This window comes from Dama dama, chromosome 18 (assembly GCF_033118175.1).
Source record: "Dama dama isolate Ldn47 chromosome 18, ASM3311817v1, whole genome shotgun sequence".
Lineage (NCBI taxonomy): Eukaryota > Metazoa > Chordata > Mammalia > Artiodactyla > Cervidae > Dama > Dama dama.
Genome location: NC_083698.1, coordinates 43041109 through 43068692, shown reverse-complemented (window position 1 = coordinate 43068692; position 27584 = coordinate 43041109). Strand labels below are relative to the sequence as shown.

Sequence of the window (27584 nt, the reverse complement as noted above, 5' to 3'; positions counted from 1 at the left end):
TCCTTTGAATGGATACTTTTGTTTCAAAGTTTGTAAGTGGCACATTTCTTGAGAATTTAATAAATCATGTGCAAAATATTCTTTTTAGGCATCTTTTATATGTATGTACTTTTAAATCTGCTTTGGGGATTGTTGCTGCTGCTGCTAAGTCGCTTCAGTCGTGTCCGACTATGTGTGACCCCACAGACGGCAGCCCACCAGGCTCCCCCGTTGCTAGGATTCTCCAGGCAAGAACACTGGAGTGGTTTGCCATTTCCTTCTCCAGTGCAGGAAAGTGAAAAGTGAAAGTGAGGTCGCTCAGTCGTGTCCGACTCTTCGCGACCCCATGGACTGCAGCCTACCAGGCTCCTCTGTCCATGGGAATTTCCAGGCAAGAGTACTGGAGTGGGTTGCCATTGCCTTCTCCTGGAGATTGTTATGTTACTTTATATCTAGAAGCCAATATATTAAGTGGGATTTAGCCAATTAAGGAATATTTTACATGTTGTATTACTGTTGTTATTGATAATTATGGTTTTTATTGTTGTAGTAAACTATGATAACATTTTATTTGGGCAATTATACTGAAGTAAATTTGCCTGAATCCTAACAAAAATTTTACTTGAAAAATAATTTCTAATTGTGGTAAATTTTTTTTCTCTTTTTCCCCCCTTTGTTTATAGGCAGTGCTTAATTTTCCTAAATATTGTGAACCTGTGGTTAAAGGAGAAGGTAACTATAATTTTACTGTAATAATTTTTCTTTTGAAAAAAATTTCTGTAAGATCTAAATTATTGAAATTTTCTCTTCTTTGGGATAGCGGGTGAACGTGATACTCGCAAGCTCTGGAGAAACATTGAACCTCATTTGAAGAAAGCCATGCAGACTGTTTATCTCAGAGAAATATCAAGGTAATTTTTTATTTGTTATATATGTTGTTCCTGTATCTTTGTTTAGAATATTCACTAATGTGTCCACATGTTTTCCTATCTTCTTCACATTGGGAAAAAGTTCTTGTGAATTTTGAATCATTTCTTACTATTTTGGGAAAGACAAACAATTTTTAGTGAGTAATGTTACACAAGGCATATTTCTAATAATTGTTAATTTTTTTTAATCTGGAAAGCTACAGGAAAATCGGTTTCAGCTTTGTTTTTAGTTATGTTAGATATTTGAATGGCATAATGAAAAATTGAGTATTGAAGTGTATAAATCAAGTCATAAATCTATGTTTGTTTGTTCATAGTAATGAAACTACTCAGGAGACATGATTGCGCAGACATAGTATCGTGAGAAGAACAATGGTTTTGATTTCCAGCTTAACTATTTTCTACCTTTTGAGGTATTAGCAACTTACTAAAACCTCTAGACTTCAGATCCCTCTTCTAACAATCCTTAGAAGATTTCAGTAATATATGTGAAAGTGATTTGTGATACAAATAAGAAAGCCTTATGGATGTTAGGTTTAGTCTACATTGCAAAGCAACATAGATTTAAAAACGTCAACATTTTGTCTTTTTCACTTGCTAATCAATTTTATCATTTTTCTTTTATGAATACCTTAATCTATAATTACTTTGTGTTTGATTTAATTAGCCAATTAGAAGATTTTAATATTAATAGTTTCTGAATAAATAGAAACATTGCAAAGATATATAATCCTTTTTTTAATAATAAAAAGTCATTTGATGAAAGTTTTTGGAAGTCACAGAATAGAAAAGCTTGTGATCTGATCTTTTAAAGGTAGAAAAATTTGGGTGATTGTTAAAGTGACTCTTAAGGACTTCTAGTTTTCCATAGGATAATATTGGCCACCTGAATCCAGTTCTCTCCATAAAGATCACTAAGGAGAGCAAATAAAATCACTCTAACCCTAGCCTGCAGTCTTACTAGAAGTCTGCTCTGCTGGCTCTGTGGTAAAGAATCCGTCTGCCAATGCTGGAGCCCCAGGAGATGCAGATTCTATCCCTGGATCGGGAAGATCCCCTGGAGGAGGAAATGTCAATCCACTCCAGAATTCTTGCCAGGATAATCCCATGGACAGTGGAGCCTGGTGGGCTATAATCCATCGGGTTGCAAAGAGTCGGACCTGACTGACTAAGCATGCATGCCCACGCTACAGAGTTAACTACAAGTTTTAAGTTATATGTAAATAGTGAAATAAACAATCGAAGCCAGCAGAGCCAACTCTGGGGCTGAAGTGAAAAGTTAAGCAATGACTATAGGGAAAAGAGGAGAGGACAGTGGGGACAGGGCACGGGGTTGACATGTGTCCTGAAATACAAATGTATCACCTCTGGAAAGAGAGTCTAACTAAGTGAGAAAATACTGAGAGCAAGTGGGGCCTGAGCATTGGCTGTTGGAGAATCACAAGGAAATGTTTCAAGAGTATGTAGACAAGATTAACAAAGCAGTTTTGGGAAAGTACTGTTTTTGAGGGTGATTTGGAAGGACATGATATATCTCCTATCTGCTTGGTGGTAAAGAATGAAGTGAAGTGGGGGAGGATTAAGGCAAAAAGGTAAACTACTTACCAAGGAAGGTGAATCTGTAATAAAGCAAAATGATAAGTGAGCAACATAAGTGAGTTTTCAAGAAACTTGAGGAGAGAGGAAGTATAAGCCAAGGAAGTTTATATCCAGCCAACCTGTCATTCAGGTATCGTGGCTATAGAAAAACAGTGTTAAACTTGTAAGAACTCAGGGAACGCTATATTCATAAGCACATTCTGAAAAATCAGTGCAATGGAGATGCTTAGGGAAGCTTTAGCAAAAGGATTGATGGCACTATATTTAATTATAGGTCAAAACTGAAAGATGGGAACAAGGGTAGAAGAATACTGTGTATATAATTACATTCTCTGACAGGATGGGAATAACACAATTACAAGGTTGAAATACGGGAAAACAAGAGAAAGAAAAAAAGCAAAGTAGAATAAACTCATGGTTTGCTGTATAGGTAAAAGGTGACATCAGAATAGTTCAGAACTTAAAATTATTAAAATAAAATTACAGAAGTCTCACACCCCATTATCCCTTTCATTTCTTTCCTAATCACATAGGTAATTTCTAATTTGTTCTCAACATCTTTCACAAGTATGTCTGTATACATATATATCACTATATATGCAATTAATATGTAATCTATAGTATGTTTAGATATAGATCATAGAAATCAGCATTGCTAATTTGATCTGCTGCTTTACTGAGGCACTCTGAAAATATTGTTCTTTATTGGGGTGTACCCATTTGTGTTTATTGATAGGAAACATATATGTTTGATTATCCTTGATTAGTTTGCAGAATCTCTTATGTGATTATTTTCTGTGTCTTTTTGAAAACAAAATTGGCATTTAGGGCAGTTTGCATTTTTGTTCCAGCTGTTTACCTTTGTAGTAATAGCACATATAATGCTTGTAGTTCCTTTTTTATCATATTGTGACATAAAGGGCCAGTGAGACTCTACAGCAGTGTAATAGAGAAATGACATTCTAAGCCTGGTGATATCTCCTGGTCCATTTGAAACTACTTCCCTGTAAATGACTCAACTATTTTCCTTGCTACCTGTGACTGTCATTCACACAGGTATAATAACAATTTTTGCTAAATTAAATCAACAGTATCAGTTGGTGCTTTTTGATAACTTTATAATTGTGATCAGAAAAAGATTTTTGAAAAAATTAACATCTGGGCATTGATATATAATTTTATATTGTTCTAATATACACTAAGTGATTTTGTTGCAGTACCAACATGTGTATATTATTTGTCTTGTTTATAAGGTAATTAATGTATTTTGTCAAATCAAAACAAAATTATGTTTTTCTAGGGCTTTAAGTATAGTATATTGATTTTATATATTTTCAATCTATTATTACCCTTCCGTTTTTTTTTCCAGTTCGCAATGGGAAAAGCTACAGAAAGATGACACAGATCCAGGACAACTGAAAGGTATCACAGAAAGTGTTGAGACAGTTACCAGAGACACTTCTTCAATGATTACTTGTAATCAAGATACTAAAGTTTACACTAAAGAGCATTAGTAGTGTTATAAAAGATAGTTTACAAGCTACCATTATTTATTTATTTATTTATTTGCTGTGTCACAGTATCTTAGTTCCCCAACCAGGGACCAAACGTGGTTCCTGGCGTGAAAGCACTTAGTCCTAACTACTGGACCACCAGGGAATTCCCACAGGCTACCATGATATTTTAAATAATGATTTAAGCTACCATGATATTCTAATTACTCATTTTCTTTTAAGCAGTACTGCAGTGTAATGGGAGGAAAGGAAGTTTGAATATCAGTTTTCTATTTTTTACATCTTGGATTATATCATATGAAAACCAAGCAGTTTATATTTCTTTAAATGCTTGTATTAAACCAATCGATTGTATACCTCATTTTATCTCACTGTATATGTATTCCATGAGTTTTATGGAATAAAATTCAATTTTATGTTAATTTAGTTTGAGGATTACATTTCATTTGGTTATATTTTGAAAGCTTTGTGCTTTTGTTTCCTTTAAAGAAACCGTTACCTTGGGTTTATCCCAGTAGAATTATAGCTGATCCTTGAACAACATATATTTGAACTGCAGAGGTCTACTTATAACACAGATTTTTTTCAGTAAATATATTGTAAATTATTTTGGAGATATTCAGCAATTTGGAAAAACTCATGAATGAACTGCATAGCCTACAGATAGCAAAAAGAAAGAAATTAAGGAAAAGTTAAGTATGTCATGAATGCATAAAATACATATAGGTATACATATACAAAATATATGTTAACGGACTGTTGACATTATCATTAAGGCTTCCAGTCAGCAATAGGCTATTAGTTAAGTTTTGGGGGAGTCGAAGTTATATGCAGATTTTCTACTGTATAAGAGTGGGGTGTCACAAATAGCCTCCATTATTTAAGGGTCAACTTTACTTTTATTTAGAAACAATAACAACAAAAAAAACTATCCAAAATATTTTGGGTCAGTAGCCAGTGGTGGGGAAAGTGGTATGGAAATGAGGTGATATTGAGATTCTGTTTTGGTTTTTAAATGCTTGAGATACTCTACAAATGATTTTCAGTTGTGTGCTGTAATGAAAGAAATAGATATAGGAGTTAAAAATCTGCAATAATTTGTCTGCTCTACTGCCTGTGTGACCTTTAGACCAACTCAGTGTCTTCATCTAAAATGGAAAGAATACCTACCATTAAATTACTGCAGATATTCAAAGATGCTTAAGTAAAGCACCTAAGTAAAACTTAAGTAAAACACATTTAAATGTGTAAAACATAAAATGTGCTTAAGTAAAACACATTTAAATGTGTCTTCCACATGCTAGATATTCAGCAAATATCAGATTCCATTTTCCCTTCCCCTAAAAATCATTGCTGCTTGACTGACTACTGTTTTATTTATCCATTCATTCTTTTGTACAAGGTACTGTAAGGATACAAAAAAAACATTAAACTTATCTCCCTCAGTAAACACTGAAGGTTAGTAAGAAATATAACTTATGTTTAATTAATTCTTTATATAAAGTTACATGGACCATAAATATATACAAAGTGAGAATTCACAGTAGAGGTAAACTTTCTGTTTTGGTGTGGTAGGGGAGCATCAGGGAACGTTTAGTGGAGTGTAGCTTTGAAGGGCATGATGGATAGGATTTAGACTTCACGTAACAGTAAGCAGAGCATATCATTATAACACATAACAGAATGAATAAAACATATCATTAATATTTGCCCCTACCACCATCATTATCATGGCATTTTAAGGTCAGGGCACTTAAAAATCTTTTGACTACAGGATACCATAGGAAGTCAATACATAAGTGAGAAAAGATATGATACTTAAAATCTAATGGTAGCCTGTTAAATACTTCATAAAAATATTTTGTTGTATAGGTCTTTCAGCATATACTCATGTGGAACTTCCTTACTACTCTAAATTTATCCTAATTGCTGCATACCTTGCTTCTTATAATCCAGCAAGAACTGACAAGAGGTTTTTCCTTAAGGTAATCATTTCTTTTCACTTTATTTTTGAAGAAATAGGGAATATTTTGAAATTCCTCAACTCCTATAAATTTATAAGGGAAAGAGATTAGAATAAGAGATTGGTATCCTTAGGGTTCATTCTTTAAAGATTTTGTGTTTCTTTAATCATTTATCCTTTGTTTTTCACTTCATCTTTGCCAATCAGCAATGTTAATTGAGAACTTTCTTTAGGATATTAATGAATGAGTGCCACTTTTGGGGTGGAGACGTGATGGAGCAAATGAGCTAAGAAAGATGTGTTAGTGTCTAGTAAGATTGATATGATAAACAACTTGCAGGAAGTGTTGAGGAAAGAAGGCTTCATGGAGGAGGTGGTGTTGGTTGCTGAATTTTGAAAGACGTAATCTGAAAATGACAGCAAAAAACAGACAAGTCTTTCCTGAAGTGAATATAGATAATAAAATCCACAGGCCTTCAGAACTTTATCCATCAACAGAGCATTCCTCACACTTAACAAACTTCTAAACAGAGTTTCTTTGGAATGCATGAGCCATTTCTTCAATCACCTTCCACCTAAGGAAACACCAACTCTCTTTTTCCATAATGAACTCAGCTGTTCTTCCGCATATAATGACTTGCTCTCTTTTACCAATTCATTATGTCAAATGGGTGAAAAATATCCTTGCAACCAGATACATTTTGCTACACATCCTAGGCATGTACAGTTACAAGCTAATTAATAAAAAATTCAGTCAAACTGAACTTTTCTTTCCAGATATTGGCTGCTTTTCCGTCTAACTCTCCAATCTTTTTTTACATTGGTTTCTCCATCTAGAATTCCTTCCTCTCCAATCTCTGAATGCTTGAATTCCACCTATTCATTTTTTTTCCCCCTTGAATCATTTATTCTTTATTTCTCACTTTAAGATAACAACCTAAGTGGGTGAGCTAGGTAATTTCACAGAGGAGTTCAGTAATAATTGTACATTTAAAAAAGAATAAATAGGTTTTGTTAAAAATAAGAGAGATGGGAATAATTTAAAGGGTGGTAACTCCTTTATTATTCTAAAGCTCCTATTAGAGTATCATATGCTCCATACACTGTTATCTGGAACATTCAGGAGCCTTTGCATGTACATTAATTGGAAAGAAATCTCATTTTAGAATTGTTTTCTTTTTGAAAAACTGTGCAATTTGACTTATTAAATGTATTGTAATACATTTTTATCTATTTCCTTTTTGCCTGTCTCTACCACTAGTCTTTCTTGTAAAGAGGGCAAGGACTGCCATCTATTTTTTTCCTCCACTCTTAAATCGAAGTACTTAACTAAATGCTCTCAATTTTATGTGAATTGACCACTTACTGTATAGAATGAATGAAAACTCATTGATCTTTGTAAGTCTTACTTTTATAGAAATAAATGTGCTGTAATAAATCAATATAAGTTCTTTAGGAAGTATCACTTTTATTTTAAAACCTCTTTACATGCAAAGGTAATCTTGTACACGATCAAAATCTGATTTTAAAAGTCTAAAATATGTTGATATTTTAAGGTGATATTTTAGGCAATAAATAGAATAAAATAATAAAGCCCAAGATACATAAATTAGTATTGTGTGTACCATGTTTTAAACAAATTGTGCTTTCTGTTTTATGGAGTCCTATCTTTTATCTTAAAAATTATTTATCTTAATTGCAGCATCATGGGAAAATCAAGAAAACCAATTTTTTAAAGAAACACGAAAAGGTATTGTAATTTCTCTAATGAAAAAACTTATGAATTTAGGATATTATTAAAAGTAGGTAAATGCATAATTGTATTAGCCATTTGGCTGTCAGAAGTTACTTGTATTGATATGGCATCATCATAATGTAATAGTATTTTATTATGTAGAATATGGTGATTGGGGAGGCACAATTCAGGTGAGCTGGTTCTAGAGATAAAAGTGAGCTGACAAAATTTTTTTCTTAGTGAGTTAATAGATGAAAAAGTTCACACTGGAATTTTCAGTTAAATATAGCATATATTCCTCTTGTCCCCTTTGAAATACCCACAGATATGGCATTGAAGAAGTTAAAAAGGTAAAACTAAGAAGGTCTAAGCAGATCAGAGATCTGTAAAATTTGAAGTTGGCTGGTAGATAGATGTACAGGTGACTAAGCAGATCAGGGGCTTCCTGGGTTGCTCAGATGGTAAAGAATCTGCCTGCAATGCAGGAGACCAGGTTTCGACCCATGGGTCGGGAAAATCCTCTCGAGGAGAAAATGGCAATCCACTGCAATATTCTTGCCTGGAAAATTCCATGGACAGAGGAGCTTAGCTAGCGTAGTCCATGGAGTCACAAAGAGTTGGACACTACTGAGCAACTAATACACACACATAAACAGATCAGGGAAGATTGAAACGTAATGCCCCAAACAAGCTGATTTGACCTGAGGAATCTGGGCAATGCTTAGGAATTAGAAGCAATATGCACCTTTGGAGGTACGGTTGTGGGGCAAGATTGAAATTGGTGAAAGGAGCATTTAGTCTGTTCAGATCTCTCTGTGACTTTTCTTGACAGAAACTAGAGGAGTTTGAACTATAGACAGCACTATAGAAGCTGAGAGTTTTGTTTCTCTTTTATTGTTAAAAACCATTTTACTTAGCTTACACTTCTGAATTGAGGACGTTGTTTTACTGTCTTTGCTGCTGCTGCTAAAAAAAAAAAAAAAAGCACTTGCTGTGAATCTGTTATTCCTGTGTTATTCTTGTTTTCTCTGGGTGCTTTCAAGTTCTCTTTTCCTTTTACTTTAGTGTTCTTTGAGTTTTCACTGTGATATATCTGGGATTGAATTTCTTTTTACTTGGCATTAATTTGCTTCCTGTTTGGAATAATGATGCCTTTTTAATTCTAGTAAAGTCTGTTGGGGTCCTTTAATGGACGGGAACCTTGTGGTACGGAGTTGACGATAAGAAAGTGAAAGAGAGAAAGAGGCTGATATCCCTTGGTTTACGCAGAGGACCAATAAAGTCCTTGACACAGGACTTGCATCGCTCACGAAGGCACCAGGCGCCCTCTCGAGGGGGTCTTAGAAGCCCGGGCAGAAAAGTGAGCACGACGGGTCTCCACGCTCCAGAGAGTCAGCCAGAAAAAGAGAGAGAGAGAGAGAGAGAGAGAGACAAAAAAGACCCGGGGACCTAAGCTCTGATGAAGCAAAGGTGCTTTAATGATTTTCCTATGAGTATATATAGGCTGTGGTACAAGAAACTTCTTTCGGGAATGATAGAGATCAGAAAACCAAACGTACAGCAACCGTTACCAAGGGAACAAGGGGTAATGTTAGTCACAAAGTCAGGACACAATCCATATCTCAAGAAAGGGGAACGAGACTAAGCAGTTTTGTCCTAAAGAGAATGTTTACTAAAGGAGACCCAAGCCTGCCTCACACAATGACCTCAGTCCCTGGGAGCAGCGTGCTGTTCTGCTTGAAGAGGGACAAAGGACTCATGAGAGACAGCACGTAGGAATCCTCCCGTCAAACATTCCCTGACAAAGTCTTAGTCATTAACTTTTCAAATATTGCCTCTCCTCCATTCTCTCCTGGAATAGGAAATGGCAACCCACTCTAGTATTCTTACCTGGAAAATCCCATGGACAAAGGCGTCTGCTGTGCTACAGTCGTGAGGTCACAGCGAGTCAGACATGACAGAGCATGCACAAACACACAAGTTTCCATTCTCTCTAGCATGTCTTGCTGAGACACTAAAGTATCAGTGTCAGTCTAATTCTACATTTTCTATTTTTGCTGACCTGTGCACATAATATCCTGCTTCCTGAGTATTTTATTATTTTTGGTTGTTGGCTTAATTTAAATGTTGGCATTCTTGAGGCCTGGGGTGTGTTCCTTTAGGCAAATTTTACGTCTGCTTCTATGCAAGCACTTAGAAACACCAGTAACTTGGGATCATTTTAAATTTAGTTCTCTGCCTGGGTGCTTTCAGACCACAAAGATACTGTGAATTCTGCCTCCATATCAGAATTATCTCTGGCTTCTAGTTAAAAGTCTCAAGGAAGACTTTTCTCCTCCATTCACACAGAGCTAGAGTTTGGCAGGCAAATTTCCTTATCAAACCCATTTGCTTGGCATGGAAAGACTTTTCTAATTCGCCCTTTCACTGAGACATCTCTGATTATGCTCTCTGCTATAGGGAGATCATTGATTTTGTACCCTCTTTCTTACATGTGTAGATGCTTTGGGTCATAAAGGATTATTAGGAGAAGGGAGTACTTCTGGCTGAGGTAGTGAGGGAAGGATTTGTAGTAGGGCTTGCATTTTGAGTGGGCACTCAAGAATGGTGAGGATTAGATATTCAGAGATGATACTCTGATTGAAGAAATACCAAGAAGTACAGGTGAGAAAGTATAGGATTTATAAATGACATAATGAAATACAGTTGGCTGTAGTATATGGTGAGTTTGAGAGAAATCAGTTGAGGCCAGATTGTGGAAGAATTTCCTCACTCAGCAGTTAAGGGAAGAAAGCTCATCTTATTCTCTGTATCTTAGTACTTGGTGGTAATTGGTGCATGTTTATTGCACAAATGAATAAATTGGATGAATGAATGAAGAAAATCAAAGAATGAACATAGAGCTAAGAGATTTTAGGCCTTACTCTTTAGACAGAAAATTATTTAAGAATGTTGAGGAGGGAGATACATGCATGCTGATCAGAGAGAACTGTGAAAGAGCTTGCACTTTAGACCATCCTTGTGAAATGAATGGATTTGTACAAGTCTAGGAAGATAAGACTTGATGGGGAGGGAACTGTATGAGCGAAGACATTGTGAGGGTGTTTTTAGTTCTAGGTGAATGATAGTTCGATATTCTTATAGATTTGATTTTTGAAGTAGCCTCTTGTCTTTGGTTCATGTCATTTAAAAATCTGAACTAACTTACTGAAATCTGTATACACTTAGTAGTTCCTTTTTATTTTTGTTGCCTCTCCTCTTGAAATCTTATTGAATGCTTACTTTATGCCAAGCATTCTGCTAGAGGCTATAGACAAAGTGGAGAACAAAAGAACCATTGTCTCTGCTCTCATGAAGCTTTCAATTTAATCAAGGGATCAAACATTAAAAGCAAACCATATGAGCTCAATTCTGTTTCCTTATTTAAATTAAAGGAGATTTGATTTAATCTTAAAAAAAAAAAGCAAACCATACAAATAATTATCATTAACAGTTGTTTTAAATCTGTTGTGTTTCTTCACTTGTATTTTTCTCTATGTACCTTCATTTTTTTAAGATGTACTCATTTTTCTAAGATTTTACTTTTCAATTCAACTAATGCATGTATGTGATACCAGGTTATTTGCCAGTTAGTTTATATGGAAAAGCAACATTTTTCCTTTCCTCATTCATAGTTCTGTTCCCCTCAATTAAACTTCTTTTCATTGCTCCTAGTTTTAGTATTTTCTGCTATAAATATCTGTAACTCCAAGTTTATGTTCCAGGCTCTATTTTTCTTAATTTGACTTGATACCAGTTTTGATTCCATTTTATCTCCTCAAACGTTTATTTTATTTGGTTTCCTTTTTCACCTGTTTCTTCTATTCGTACAGATCTTCATTCTCTAATGAGCTGTGGTGAATCTGTGGTGAGGTATTTCTCACACTTTGACTTTCTCTGTAGGTGGGAAGCCAATTTGCGTTTATAGAACACAAAATCAGTTCTGTGAAGAAGATAAATGTCATATGCCCTGAAGGGCACTGGAACACTTTAATTTTAAATTGAAAATGTGTGGAAATGTGTTTTCTAATCATAAAATAAGTGAAAATTAGAAAAGTTTTGGTGGCATTTTGCAGTGTGAGTCTCAGCTTGAATTGCCTCCTACTTTACTCCCAACACTTCAGGAATTTGATAATTTTTACTATTTTCAAGTCACTTCTAAGTGTTAATGAGGACAGGGACACCAGTTCCATTTAGATAGCTCAACTTTTACCTTTATTTTTTTCTTTCTTCCCTCTAACATAATTTCATTCATTATCCTTTCATCCATTAATTTTTTAAACTAAAAATCCCAAGTGCTAGGGATGAGAAAGGTAAATAAAACATCTGTTTTCGAGGCATTTGTGTGGAAAAGAAAAAATGTAAATAAGTATATCATGATAATAATAGTAAAAGTTGTTGAGCACTGTAAGCCAAACACTGTAGACTCTGTGTATGACCTTACTTAATTCTCAAAATTAGTTAATGAATGTAGTTACTATCATTATCCTCATTTTTTAGATGATTAAGTTGAATATTAAAGAGAAATTTAGTAACTTGCCTGAGATTATATAGTTAATATCATTAGTACCAGTATCCAGTTCCTGGACTTTCTGAATCCAAAGCCCGCTGTGATGTTTGATATACTGTTCTAGCACTCATACAACTGACGAATGATTATTATCTAGGATTTTTAAAGACTCATACAAATGAGAAAAAGGCAAAGGTCCAGTAAATAAATGGGTAAGTGATACAAAAAGGAACTTGAAGTGTCTTATAAACATGACACAGTTATCACCCTCATTGACTAATGAAAGAAGTGCAACTTTTAAATATACAATTTATTATTTATTTACTTATTTATTTTTGGCTGCACTAGGTCTTCATTGCTGTGTGTGTGATTTCTGTAATCTCAGTGAGCGGGAGCCACTTTATAGTTGCAGTGCATGGGTTTATCATTGCAGTGGCTTCTCTTGTTGTGGAACATAGGCTCTAGGATGCCCGGGCTTAAGTAGTTGAGGCACAAGGGCTTAGTTACCCTGTGGCATGAGGAATCTTCCCAGACCAGGGATGGAACCTGTATCCCCTGCATTGGCAGGCGGGTTCTTAACCAGTGGACCACCAAGGAAGTCCCAAGAAATGCAACTTTAAGCAACACTGGGGTATTATTTTATACTCTTAATATTAGCAAAACTATAAAAGAGTGTGTACGACTCCAAGTGTTGGGTGATGGTGTGGAAAAATAAGAGCCTGTAAATTCTGCAGTTTGATCATATCAGAGTCAATATTTGAATGTACTTTGCATTGATCAGGATAGGCTGGGTAGTACTGTAGTGACAAACTCTGACCCTCATTGGCACCCAAAGCTGGTGCTCTGTGACATGGACAGGGTGGGGAGGGAGGTAGGAAAGGGGTTCAGGATGGAGGGGACACATGTATACCTTTGGCCAATTCATATTGATGTATGGCAAAAACCATCATTATATCATAAAGTAATTATCCTCCAATTGAATAAACTGAAAAAAAAAGAAAAGGAATACTAGTGTGGGTTGCTATTTCCTTCTCCAGGGACTCTTCCTGACCCATGGTTTGAACCCTCATCTCTTGCATTGGCAGGCAAATTCCTTGCCACTGAGCTACCAGGCAAGCCCACATATATAGTAGTAGTTTTAAAATTGTCATGAAAATGATAAAAATACCAAATTCTGGAGAACAATTCCTTCTCAAGAGGGGAGGGAGAATGAGGTAAGGATGAGGTGCAGGGGTCTTCAGTTTGTAACATGATCAAATGCTTTTTTTGTACAAATTGCATAATATTTGGATGTGGTTGAAATTGGGTGGTGGGTACACTGGTATATTTTCTAAATGTTTGAAGTGTTTAACAAGAAAAGAACATAAACTTGAAGACCTGGAAAATGATTTCTAAACTATCTTTTAGATATAAGTAGCTGGTATAAATTACTTTTTTTGTAATTCTGAGTAGGTTTTTTTTTTTTAAACTTATTATTTTAAAGAAATGGTTAATCCCATGCATGTAAATAAAGCTTCCCATTTATTTGCCCTTGCTCATATAGAGTACTTAAATCCTTACAGTTAACTAAAATCATCTGATAGAATTATCTAATCTAGTCTAATTATCTATAGACTCTTGATCACTGCAGTTTTCCAGTAAGAAATAATTGTACTATTGACTCTGTAGACCAGTATGAATGTTTTACAGTCTTAAAATTTTTTAGTAAATTTTACATTGTTTCAAACTGACAGCTTTTTCACATCCTATGAAACACTGCATTCATTTTCTAAGCTTGTATTTACTATAACTCATTTTTTCAGAACAGTTAATGTTGAACAAATACATTTTTCAGGAAGTGGCACAAAGAGGAGTGATGAGGAGTTAGTAGTAAATTATAGTCTAGGGGTTAGGGCCTAGACCCTACTTTTGATTGTGCACTATCTTGACAAATGACTTGGCTAAATCACTTAATATCTGGTTACAGCAGCAAAATAGGGGTGATGTTTGGAACTACACTGGATGACTTGTGAATTCTTTAATGTTTGTTGATGCTAAGTCAGAACATCTTGAAGACAGCATTGAAAAATAAATCATTATCATGTCAGGTAAAATTTTAACTTGGAGACTGCCAGTTAAATTTCTTAGCCTCTGTGGGGAACTGTGTACAGTATAATTATGTTGTTATTGGGAATTTATAATACAGAAAGCAAGTGTTCTGCTGTAAGAGGAAATCCATGCTCTTTTTTCTTATAGACAAGCAATCATCTCCTCGGACCAAAACCATTTCCATTAGACAGATTATTAGCAATATTATATAGTATTGTGGACAGCAGAGTTGCTCCAACAGCAAATATCTTCTCCCAGGTAAGCTTAATGATAGGCTGTTACATATTTTCTTTATCTTTATGGAATTCTTCAGGTAGCGTGTCAGTAGAGTTCCAGACATTTAGATATTTGGTCTGCATATCTTAATACTATAAAATGAACAATGTCCTTGGTAAGTAATTGAAATTAAAAATATACAGGCTTTGAGGGTATCACTGAATTTGCATATCCTTAAGGTATAACTGATGACAGAAACAGCTTGATGTTTCTAGGCTTTTTCTTTTTTTAATAAAGAAATTTAATAATGATTATCTTGCTGATTAAAAAGTGACTTCATGACTGTTGAATTATAATATAGAAATGTAACGAACAAGTTTAAGAAATGTATTTGTAAGAAAATGATCTATAATATTCTTATTCCTCATATGTATACTTTGCAAGTTGACAATATATATTTTTATGAAAAGTGATAGTTTCCAAAATGATTAAGTTCTCAAACTTTTCACTAGATGGCAGCAGTAGCATAAAAATAGGAAACATGATGTTTACAAAGTAGTTAAGCCTCTTTTTTTTTTTTTCTTTTGATAACGTTTAATAAAAACCTATTCATTGAAAATATAGTCAGAGTTTTCCTGTGGCTCAGTGGTAAAGAATCCACCTGCGAATGCAGGAAACAGTTTCAGTCCCTGGTCGGGATAGATTCTTTATGCTCCAGAACAACTAAGCACGCAGGCCACAGCTATTGAGCCTGTGCTCTGGAGCCTGGGAGCCGCAACTGCTGAGCCCATGAACTGCAACTGCTGAAGCCTGCACCATAGGGCCCATGCTCTGCAGTGAGAGAAGCCACTGTGATGAGAAGCCCGCACGCTGTAACTGTAGAGTAGCCCCCAGTTGGTGTATCTAGAGAAAAGCCCGCATGGCAGCAAAGGCCCAGCATAGCCAAAAATAAATAATAAAATAATTTAAAAAAATACAAAGAGTCACAATAGATCTCTTAAATGGTTCAGAAAAACAATACTTAGCACATGGTGTGAATGGATAGAAGAAAAGACAAAATGATGGCACTAGTATTTACGGAAAAGCAGTGTTACCTGAGATGTTTCAGTTAGCATTTTGTTTTATGTATGTTTTTAGGTTGAAAACATGTAAATAACAGCATTTACATTTCAATTTACTGCAAATAAATATGGTTCGTGAATAGATGTTAGATTTTATAATCTAATGCATGATGGTAACCTTTAATGTTTCATTTAAAGAAGTCTGGTGACCAAAAATAGGTATATTCTCACTGTGCTCAGCACACTGATAATTTTTATGTAAGTCAGCTTTATAGAAAATTGTATATACATTTATTACATTTTTGGTTTAAGTTATATAAATAACTAGCTAGATGGGTAGGTGTGTGGTTGCCCTAATGTTGATAATTTAAAAAATCTAATTCAGTTTTAATATGTATTACAGGAATTTTTTATGATATATATGTATATGTTTATTATACATGTAAATGCTTTGTCTGAAATTAGTTTTTAGTCAAATTGTACATTTTATTAATAGCTTTCTACATATAATACTTGATGATCTTTATTGTAAGGAATTTAGCCTCAAGAGGTGAAATGACTTTCTCATTATGACTAAGTGAGTAAATCTTCAAGAATTAAAGCCTAGAGAAGTGAAGTGCAGTGCTTCTAAACAGAGCAGAAAGATGTTTGCATCATGTATGATTATTAACACTTCTTAGGTGCCCCAAAATTACTTTTGTGGGAGACACATATAAGGATGATAAATGGGAGTTTCTTTCTTTCAGAGACCTTATATTTTAGGGGGATAAAAAAACATGTACATAAAAGTAGTATTGTAAGGCTGTGAGTGAATGCTAGATGGTACTGCTGCAACGTTTACAGTAAAAAGAGGTCACTTCTGGATTGGACAAGAGGAGAGAACTTGAAGGCATCACTTGTAAAGGCGAAAAATGGAGCTAGGCTAATGAGGAGGATTTTTTTTTTTAAATACTGCTATTTCTAATTTATATAAATGATATGTGTTTGTTGTACAAAAATGAGTAAATAAAAAAAGAAAAATAATAATAGAATTAGCTGACACCTTATATCCAATGAATAGGATTTATAGAACTTTTAAGAGAGAGGACAACATGACCAAAGTGTGGGACTAGGAGAAGAAAACAAGACACACTTGTGTGAGGCGAACGTGATAACCATTACACTAGAGAAACGTGGCCTGTGAGACACACATTTGTGAAGTGTCACACCCGATGAGTTGAGAATAAGTGGGATTATACAGTAGCCCCACTACTAAAATTACAGCTATTTTAGTTGTGATTTTAGTTGTGATGTAGTAGTAAGTAATACTGCCACTACCACACGTCACACCTTACATATTTACCTAACATTGGTAGAGCATTTCCTAGCAGCAGATGTAGGTTTATAGGGATGGACAATCAAAACAATGATAGGCTGCTGATTTAGGGATCTACTAAGCTACTCTGAGACTTTTATAGGTGAACAATGTCACCAGTCTTTGCTTTCAGTAATGTCTATAAGCATGTACTTAAGCAATTAAGCACAAAATCTATCTTTGTGTTTTAATGAAGCAAAATTCTTTTCAACTTTAACGACCTCAGCCTTTTCATTCTTTATCTCTTCTAGTTAGCAGTTATCAAAATGATAAATTTTGTATATTTAAAATACTGCTTTAAATGAATTTATGTTTATTTGATGAAAAATCATTTAGGACTTGATCTCAGTGATTCCACTTGGGGTACAAAGGTTGGAGGAGATGGTACAAAGGAATAGATATCCGTAGGTTCTGCATCCATAGTGTCAGCCAACCACAGATTGAAAAAAATCCAGAAAATTCCAAAAAGCAAAACTTGAATTTGCTTCACTGGCAACTATTTACATAGCATTTACAACTATTTAATAGCATTTACATTGTAATAGGTACTAAAGATAACCTAGAAAAGGTTTAAAGTGTGTGGGAGGATGTAACTAGGTTATACACAAACACTATGCTCTTTTATATAAGGTACTTGAGCACCCTCAGATTTTGGTATGGAGAGCTGGCGGGTGGTGTCCTGGAACCAATCCCCAGGATGTTGAAGGGTGACTATATAACTGATTCTAGGAAGTTTATGTTTACTTTTGTTCAGTCAATAAAATAAGAAAATTAAAAAAAAAAAAATACCGTCTTTAAGAACAAAATGTGGCAGAAATTGCATCCAAAAGAAAGGTACGTCTTCCATGTACCTTGTATTTTTTTCTCCCCATTTTCTCTCACTGACTTCTTTTTTCTCCTTTTACTTATCCATCAAAACTATACTGTTTGCCCATAGGAATGACAATTTGTCTTTAACTTTTAAGTGCAAAACAAAACTAGGACATTTGTATTGGAAGTACTTATTTGATATGAACACTAGATGGCAATATTGTTGCATTGTAGCTGTAAGATGAGCAGGAAAATCTAGTTTTTACTTGTTAATATTGTCTTTGATATTTAGAGAGAGCTGTTTGTTAATTTGATACATTGGTTTATTTGAAGAAAAAAAATCCTGAAGATATTTACTGTTACATGAGCACAGTCACACTTCTACTCTTTCATTAAAATGAAATAAAAATGGTAAGGAATTGTGTTGCATGAATATTTTCTACTGAAAACTAAATTGCTTTTTATTAGTTATCTTATGTCTGTATGAGATAGTAAAATATTATTTTTCTATTCATTTTGTCTGCCTATAACTGTTTTAAGGATTTGTTTTGTAGTAATTAGGTTATGCTTTTAATTTATCTTTTTAAATCTTTTTTGTCTTTTTTTTTTTCTTGGAGAAAAAAATGAAAATTTGTTTGGAAGCTTGAATGATTTATTTCACTGTTTTGATATTTCTGTGTCTTCTCTTATTCAACCTTGCCTACTCCCTCATAATCTTACAATTAGGTGAAAGCAGTAAAAGTATGGTTCTTTAAGATTGTCAGATATATCACTTATTTTAATTATTAAGCCATATCACTTTATCTTTTCCCAGAGGATAGAATTGCTGAAGAATTTATTTCTGAAATTATTGATACAGGTTTTGAAAATTGAATTAAAAGGAAAATTATCTTTAAAAAATTAAGGACATTCAATTACACATATACTTATATCACATTATTATTGATCTTATTTAATCAGTTAGCATTTTGAAAAATTACTTTTAAAGGTAGTTACTGTAATTTCTGCAGTTTGGGAGTTTTAAAATAATAACTTGTTTCTTTAATTAATTATAAGAAACAGTGCACTGTGAATTAATTTCTAGGAAGATAAGAAAAGGAGCATAATTCTTGTTATACATAGTTTACTAAGAAAAATTTTAAGTTAAAATATCCTTATAAATTTATTTTCATTTCAAAGAGTATAAATAAGGAGCATTTTGGAGCCAAGGGTAGTAATGTGTAGAATATTTTTTCAAAAATATGCATTTCCATTCCTATTTTCTTTTGAACTCACATGATACTGTATATTGGAATACATTTGCACTTATCAGTTCAGTCATTCAGTCCTGTCCAACTCTTTGCAAGCCAGGGACTGTAGCACACCAGGCCTCCCTGTCCATCACCAACTCCTGGAGCTTACTCAAACTCATGTCCATTGAGTGGTGGATGCCATCCAACCATCTCATCCTCTGTCGTCCCCTTCTCCTCCTGTCTTCAATCTTTCCCAGCATCAGGGTCTTTTCCAGTGAGTCAGTTCTTCACATCAGGTGGCCATAGTATTGGAGTTTCAGCTTCAGCATCAGCCCTTCCAATGGATATTCAGGACTGATTTCCTTTAGGATGGACTGTTTGGATCTCCTTGCTGTCCAAAGGACTCTCAGGAGTCTTCTTCAACACCACATTTCAAAAGCATCAGTTCTTGGGCGCTCAGCTTTCTTTATAGTCCAGCTCTCACATCCATACATGACTACTGGAAAAACCATAGCTTTGACTAGATGGATCTTTGTTGGCAAAGTAATGTCTCTGCTTATGCTGTCTAGGTTGGTCATAGCTTTTTTCCTAAGGAGCAAGTGTCTTTTAATTTCATTGCTGCAGTCACCATCTGCATTGACTTTGGAGCCCAAAAAAATGAAGCCTTTCACTGTTTCCCCATCTATTTGCCATGAAGTGATGGGACCAGATGCCAGGATCTTAGTTTTTTGAATGTTGAGTTTTAAGCCAACTTTTCCACTCTCCTCTTTCACTTTCATCAACAGGCTCTTTAGTTTTTTGTTGTTTTCTGCCATAAGGGTGGTGTCATCTGCATATCTGAGGTTATTGATATTTCTCCCAGCAATCTTGATTCCATCATGTGCTTCATCCAGTCCAGCATTTCTTATGATGTACTCTGCATGTAAGTTAAATAAGGAGCGTGACAATATACAGCCTTGACGTACTCCTTTTCCTATTTGGAACCAGTCTGTTGTTCCATGTCTAGTTCTAACTGTTGCTTCTTGACCTGCATATAGATTTCTCAAGAGGCAGGTCAGGTGGTCTGGAATTCCCATCTCTTGAAGAATTTTCCAGTTTCTTGTAATCTACACAGTCAAAGGCTTTGGCGTAGTCAGTAAAGCAGAAGTTGATGTTTTTCTGGAACTCTCTTGCTTTTTCTGTGATCCAGTGGCCGTTGACAATTTAATCTCTGTTTCCTCTGCCTTTTCTAAATCCAGTTTGAAAATACGGAAATTCACGTTTCACATACTGTTGAAGCCTGGCTTGGAGAATTTTGAGCATTACTTTGCTAGCGTGTGAAATGAGTGCAGTCATGCAGTAGTTTGAGCATTCTTTGGCTTTGCCTTTGGGATTGGAATAAAACCTGACCTTTTACAGTCCTGTGGCCACTGCTGACTTTTCTAAATTTGCTGACTTATTGAGTGCAGCATTTTCACAGCACCATCTTTTAGGATTTGAAATAGCTCAACTGGAATTCCATCACCTCCACTAGCTTTGTTCGTAGTGATGCTTCCTAAGGCCCACTTGACTTCACGTTCCAGGTGTGAGTGATCACACCATCATGATTATCTGGGTCATTAAGATCTTTTTTGTATAGTTCTTCTGTGTATTCTTGCCCCCTTTCCTTAATATCTTCTGCTTCTGTTAGGTCCACACCACTTCTGTCCTTTATTGAGCCCATCTTTGCATGAAATATTCTCTTGGTATCTCTAATTTTCTTGAAGAGATCGCTAGTCTTTTCCATTCTGTTGTTTTCCTCTATTTCTTTGCTTTGGTTACTGAGGAAGGCTTTCTTATCTCTCCTTGCTATTCTTTGGAACTCTGCATTCAAATGAGTGTATCTTTCCTTTTCTCCTTTGCCTTTTGCATTTTTCTTTTCTCAGCTATTTGTCAGGCGTTCTCAGACAACCATTTTGCCTTTTTGCATTTCTTTTTCTTGGGGATGGTCTTGATCACTGCCTCTTGTACAATGTCATGTTTGGACTTAGGTTTAGTTGTAAATCAGCTTGAGTTTTTCCCCCAAGTATTGCATTAATTGTGGTAGCATTTAGTTATTAACCATCTGTATTTTGCTCATTTACATTTTGGTTTATTGATATAGGACATATATAAGCTATTTTGGTAATTTTGAAATGAATTTATCATTAATCAGAAAGCAAAATGATTTAATTGTTTTATGTATGGAGAGTTTTTGAAGCGGGTGCTTCATCTCGAATTTACCATAGCTGTAGGACTTTTTTTTGCTAATAATTGTAGGTAAGGTTGCATTTATTTATTCAACCAAAAACCAATGTTTGGCATTTTTCTTCAATTATAGGTAGATGTATAGAACATATATAATTTTTCATTTCAGTGATGGGATTTTGACCATATTTATTTGATTAAAAATGTTTAGATATAATTTAATTCAAATTTCAAAGTCAGTATTTGATCTTTTTTCACTAGTTGGAATTAAAATTTTCTTTCTCTGCTTAAAATTTTATTTAACAGATTTTTTTAAGGGCTTATCATGTTTCACACTCTGTGTTATATAAAGAGATTACAGAAGTCAAGCAAATGCAGTGCTTGCCCTCAAGGACCTTATAATCAGCCTGTGGCTTCCTCTGCCATTCATTAGTATCGTGTGCAACTGCCGAATTATATCAGAGTTAATGGTGTTTATGTATTTTTACTGGGAGGGCATTCATACTGAAGGGACTAATATTTAAAGCGAGTATGTTGCAGGAATGGGGATCCCTCCAGGCCTTGAAAGGAGGCTCTTGTCTAACACTCGGAAATGAATTGTCCAAGGAGATGCACATGCTGACAAATGACAAAGCAAGAGACTTTATTGGGAAGGGGAACCCAGGCAGAGAGCAGTAGAGTAAGGGAACCCAGGAGAACTGCTATGCTACATGCTCACAGTTTCTTGTTTTATGATAAATGAGATTAGTTTCCTGTTGTCTTTGGCCAGTCTTTCTGACTCAGGGTCTTTCATGTTGGTGCACACATTGCTCAGCCAAGATGGATGCCAGCAAAGAATTCTGGGAGGTGGTAGGACGCGTGGTATCTCCTTTTGACCTTTCCCGAGCTCTCCGGTTGATAGTGGCTTATTAGTTGCGTGTTCCTTACCAGAACCTCCTGTCCTCAAATAACTCAGGCAAATAGTTATATGGTGCCTGGCGAGGATAGGTGGTTTCAGTCAGTGTGTTTCCCCAAACAAATATATTAAAACAGGATTTTTTTCACTTCAGTAGTCCCTGCTGTTTCATAATACAGATCTTTAAATATCTTCTTCCAAGTTAAATGGCAAACCTATTTGTTGAATGTTTCCTTCTGACAGTCCTTGAACTTAGTGATATGCAGCATGATTGTTTGATACCTATGTCATACCTATCTCGTAAAAGTTGAAACTCATTAAATTAGGGACAATAAATACTCTGTTGTCCATAGCATATTATAAACTAAGTGGCGTTTCTTCAAGTTACATGGCTGTATTTCAAATACTTTCTGATTAAAAGTTATGCTCATTATGTTACTTTTTTATATGCAGTATTTCAAGCTATATTTGTAGATTTTTAACCAAAATCACTTTAATCAAACTCATAGACTTATGAAACCTTTTTATCTTAAAAGTTAGTATAGAATACTATAGTTGTTTGGCTTATATTTTTTAAAAAGTAGTTATATTTATCAAGTGCTAATCATAGAACATCAGAAATCATAGATAATAAAATACTATCCATTGCATATGTTGGTTAGATAAGAATTTGAACTTGGTAAATATAAAATGTAATGTCCTACAATTTAGATATATAAGATATTCATATAAAATGATGTAAGTATGAGAATTACTCTTATAGAAAATGAAGTTGGTGAACAAAAGGGACAGTATTACTAAAAACAAATTCCCTGGTTACTGGAGTATTAGAAAATGTGAAAAGCTATTCTTTTGTGATTTCTCTGTTTTTCATTTGACTTGTACTAACATTCTAGTGTCTCTATGATATACAGCTGAAATGCTTGATGCCATTAAGGTTAATTATGTAAATCATAGAAAATATCCTGAATGGTAGCATTTTTTAGTAATCTTACTATTTTTTTTCTTAGCCACAACTGAAATTGTGAGGCATTCCATTTCAAAGATAGTGCTAGAGCCTTACTTAATGCCTACTTTGTTGATGAATAGGTCAGCAGGAGTGCTGTTTGACGGAGGCAGGCTCTTCTCTAGCAGTGAAGAGCCTTACCATCTTGAAGCTCTGTCTCCACCGGGGCAGTAAATTAGATTCTGAAGTCTCACGATACTCTTGGTGTAGATGTGTTACCATTCTGCCTGTCAGACTGCTCTGCTGTAAGTGCTGATTTCAGGAGACTTTTTAAGAACAGTTTTGGGATGCTTCATATTTGGAAAGAGTAAAGTTGAACTGTGGTTGGTTTTCACTAGCTGCTCTGTTGTTTTAAGGAATACTGATTTTACCAAGTATTAGTAGTGTTACCAAGGATAATAAAAACCACAGGAATATTTTACTATGTTGCCCAGGGATAAAATCTTTCTCATTTTCATTTATAAAAGGATGGTGTTTACACCTACTTTTCTCCTACCTTCCCTAAATCTGGTGTTGAATTTCTTCAGTGTAATTGCCTTTTATGAATATATCAGCCCAGCAGTAGGCATTTTTACTGAACTCCAGAAAAATGGAACCATTGCTTAAGGGTAACATGTAAAATACTGCCTAAGGGATAGAAAAATTGTATAAATTATGCTTTTAACTGTTAAAGAGAGTACTGTCTTGGAACCTTATTCTTTGTAGGCAGTATTTTATAACTACCTTTCTAATAAATATACCAAATGTATACCCTTTATTTGCATTTTTTAGGGGGAAATGTGTTTAATACCAATAAATTTTATGTGACTTTCAAATTTTTTGCTGAAAATGGACAAAATTTTATACGAATATGGGCTTATACATGTCTATTCAAGTAAACCTATTAATATAGAGACTGTATAGGCAAATGCATACCTTAGATAGAGCTTTATGGCTAGATTATTTTAATGAGGACAGGAGTTTTAATAAGAACAGTTTAGGAGTTAAATGATTTGAAAAAATCTACATTATGGAAATAGGTGCTGTAAAATGCTCTGTAAAAAGTTGATTAAAAGAAATGTTGATGCTTAAGGGGGTTTCCAATGAAAAATTGTCTTGTTTCCTTGTCAGCTCACAACTGATCAGAGTCCTTTGGAAGATATTGGCCTCATCTACCTATTAGTAGATATTTTTCATGACCTTGTGCTGCACCAAGTCCTTTTGAGAAACTAGGGTCTTTAGTCCCAAGTCACTTCTAGAACCTAAGGTGCTCCCTCACTTTGGCCATTCTAAGTAGTGGTAGAGAGTTGAATTTCCAACAATTAGGAATAAGAAAGGGAACTAGTTTTACCTAGGACTGTCTAATTTATTCCCTTTGCTTCAAATGCTACGTGTATGCTAACTTTTGAGTTCTGAATTTCTAGTCCTTTTCCTCTAGCTCTGGACCCAGATTGCCAACAGCACAGTCATACCTGAATGTGCCATATGTATCAACACTTGATATATCCAAAGCCAAGTTATTCCCTAAGTAATCTCCTAACTGGTCTTCCTGATAGTGACATCTTCAAATTTGTTTTGCATACAATCATCAGAAAAAAATCTTTGAAAAGTAAATATGCTTTTATGTTTATGGTTTTTTAGTGAGTTGCATTATCTGTGGAACCAAGACTACATTCCATAACATTTCTTGTAAGGCCCTCCACAGACTGGCAGTATTTTCAGCTACTTTTATTCATCTTGTACACCATTCACTGTAAGCTCTTTCTTCTCTGAAAGCACACCCATTTTTATTGTTGTGTTGTTACATGTGCTGTCCTCCAGCACTGTTGAGCTCTATTTGATGCTTATGGTTCACATCCCCCACAGTGCCATTTCTTAATTCACATTTTGCCTCCTTTCCTACTTATTAGTCATTACCTTTTCTAAAGTCGGGTAATTGGATTTATACATATCACTAGCATAGCAGTCATAGTGTGTTATTGCCGTTGTATTATTGTCTCCCCTGATACTTTAAATTCTTCGTGGGCATAAACTTTGTTTTTATTTTTCTCTTTTGCACAGTGCCTTGAACATGGGATTCATTCATTGAAAGAATGACTTCCCATTCTTGTAAGCATGAAGTTAGGCCTTCCTGGATACTAAAGATTTGCAGTCATTTATGTACTAAAAAGGTCCAGAGATTAGAGATGCTATCTTTAGTTCCTCTAAGTAAAAACATTCATGGCACTTTCTATTTGAGTGTTTTTGAAGAGTAACAATCCACTCGCTGCCTAAAAAAAAATACAAATTCAAAGTGATTTTAAGTGGAATTAGCTTTGAAAATATTTCCCTCCCTTCCATTATAGCACTCAACACCTCTCCTTTTTTATTTGTAAAAAAATGTCAGTTGAACTCTTGATATATGCCATATGTTCATGAATTATCACATTACTTGAAATCAAATCAAATGTGTTTCTTTTTGGGTTGTGTGGAACTCACACACTGATATATATCACGTTTTTTAATTTAAATAATTTAATGTTTCAGATTGTAAAGCTCCTCCAAAATGAGCAGGTTAGGATGTTTCACAAATCAATTAACATATATACCAACCTATCAAAGTATAAAAATAATGAGCATGTTAAAATTTAATTACAGTTGTAAATTGATTTCCTTTTGTTGGCAGAAAGAACATAGTTTATTAGCCCAGGAACAGGTTCACACTGTTTTAACATCAAGCACTTCCAGCTGAAGCTTGTTAGTGACTGCCTCTCAGATTAAGGGGAAAAAACCCTCCCTGTGGTACATGAACTCCTATTGTTAAGACATAAATAATCAGCTCATCTCCTACATGGATGAGAACAAAGAACATAATAGTACACAGAGCAAAGATTAACTTAGCAAATATTGTATAACCCTGTTAAAGATGTAAATTTTAAAACATCTTATGTTTAAGGAGATTTTTATTTTTCTTTATGAATGCCTCAGTCATGACATAAGCGCTAGTTGGAGGGAGGAAAAATAACATTGGCTTTTGAATTAGGTAGATGCATTATTTTATGCTAAAGTAAAATAAAATCCTTTAATTAGTGTCAGTATGCTACATATATATGTATATGTGTGTATATGGGTATATGTGTATAAAGGCTAAGGAAATACTATTTTTTTTGATAGGAGTATTTATTTTCAGATATTTAGTTTCGTTTATTTTTAAGCCAATGACTAAAAACCAGAATTTACATTTTGAGGAAAAACACCAGTGAAAATATGCCTTAAACTTACAGGTAAAGGGACTGACTTTTTGTACAGCTTTCTTTTTAAACTTTATTCTGTACTTCTAGTCCAGAATCTAAATCCTCACTTTGGGGAAAAAATGCATTTTCTAGGCTAATTTTTATTCAATTGAATTTCACTCATTTGAATTTGAGCTTGAGACAGTAGACAACAAAAACAGCTGTGGAGAACAGTGTATATTTCCCTAAAATCTGAAAACTGTTGGCAAAGAAATATGTCTTCATAGGGAATAGAAACCAAGAAGGGGAATAATAATTTCCCCACAGAAATATGAATTTACTCAAACAATTCAATATTTCTTGAAAACGATTCTCAAGTGTTTCAGGAAAGATCAGTAAAAATTCTTGATGTTTATCCTAACTTTTATTCAACTGTTGCATATTTTGTATGATTTATAGTCATTTTTTTGTAGGTTATCTTTAATCCACAAATGTACAGGAAATTTTTTATAGGAACTTTTGCCTTGGGATAGCATTTTCAGTGTTGTCTGATAATTTCAGATTTTCAGAAATTGTGCTTTTTCCTCCACCCTAATTTATCTTTTAAAAATTAGGCCTTAAAATCAATAATTTTATGTGTAATATAATATTTAATTTTCATTTATGAAAGGTTTGCACATCATCTGTTGTTATTTAGTCAGTAAGTTGTGTCCAACTCTTGCGAACCCATGAACTGTAGCCTGCCAGGCTCCTCCTCTGTCCATGGGATTCTCCTGGCAAGAATACCAGAGTGGGTTGCCGTTCCCTTCTCCAGGGGATCTTCCTGACCCAGGGATCGAACCCGCATCTCCTGCTTGGCAGGCAGGCAGATTCTTTACTACAGAGCCACCTAAGAAGCCCATTACACAGCATTAGGTTAATAAATGGCACATTAATATTACTTTGGTGACATCAGACCTCTCGTGTTTGATAATTTTGTTCACAGGATTGTTGATTGTTGATTCTTAAGGCTATTACCTATATCCCTGGGGCAGAATTTTTGCCTGTATTGAGATGTTTCTTTATCTTTTTTGTTACAATTTCATTTGCATTTTTCCCTCTGTTTTATCTGCAGTGTCTTTGCTGCCAAGTCTCTAACCTTCAGCAGACTCAAGGTATCGCCTTTCACTGTGGAGTGCCTTCAGAGTTGTCATTCTGCTCACTTTTCCTTATTGTTGCCTTCTGTAAAGCTTTCCTTAGTCTTTTTACAATGATGTCT

General features: G+C 34.7%; 1 protein-coding gene across 3 annotated transcripts in view; it reads left to right on the top strand.

Annotated features, from left to right (window-relative positions):
- Positions 1–27584, top strand: part of ORC5 (origin recognition complex subunit 5) — a 74021-nt gene that overhangs the window by 24467 nt on the left and 21970 nt on the right. The window contains exons 7-12 of one of the 3 annotated variants that reach the window (XM_061165188.1): positions 663–711; positions 800–890; positions 3877–3929; positions 5978–6006; positions 7687–7734; positions 14504–14614. In XM_061165188.1, coding sequence (XP_061021171.1) covers positions 663–711; positions 800–890; positions 3877–3929; positions 5978–6006; positions 7687–7734; positions 14504–14614 — 381 coding nt within the window. Of the gene's footprint in view, positions 1–662; positions 712–799; positions 891–3876; positions 3930–5893; positions 6007–7686; positions 7735–14503; positions 14615–27584 lie in introns of all 3 variants that reach the window. The other 2 variants (XM_061165187.1, XM_061165190.1) reach the window with 2 other exon arrangements.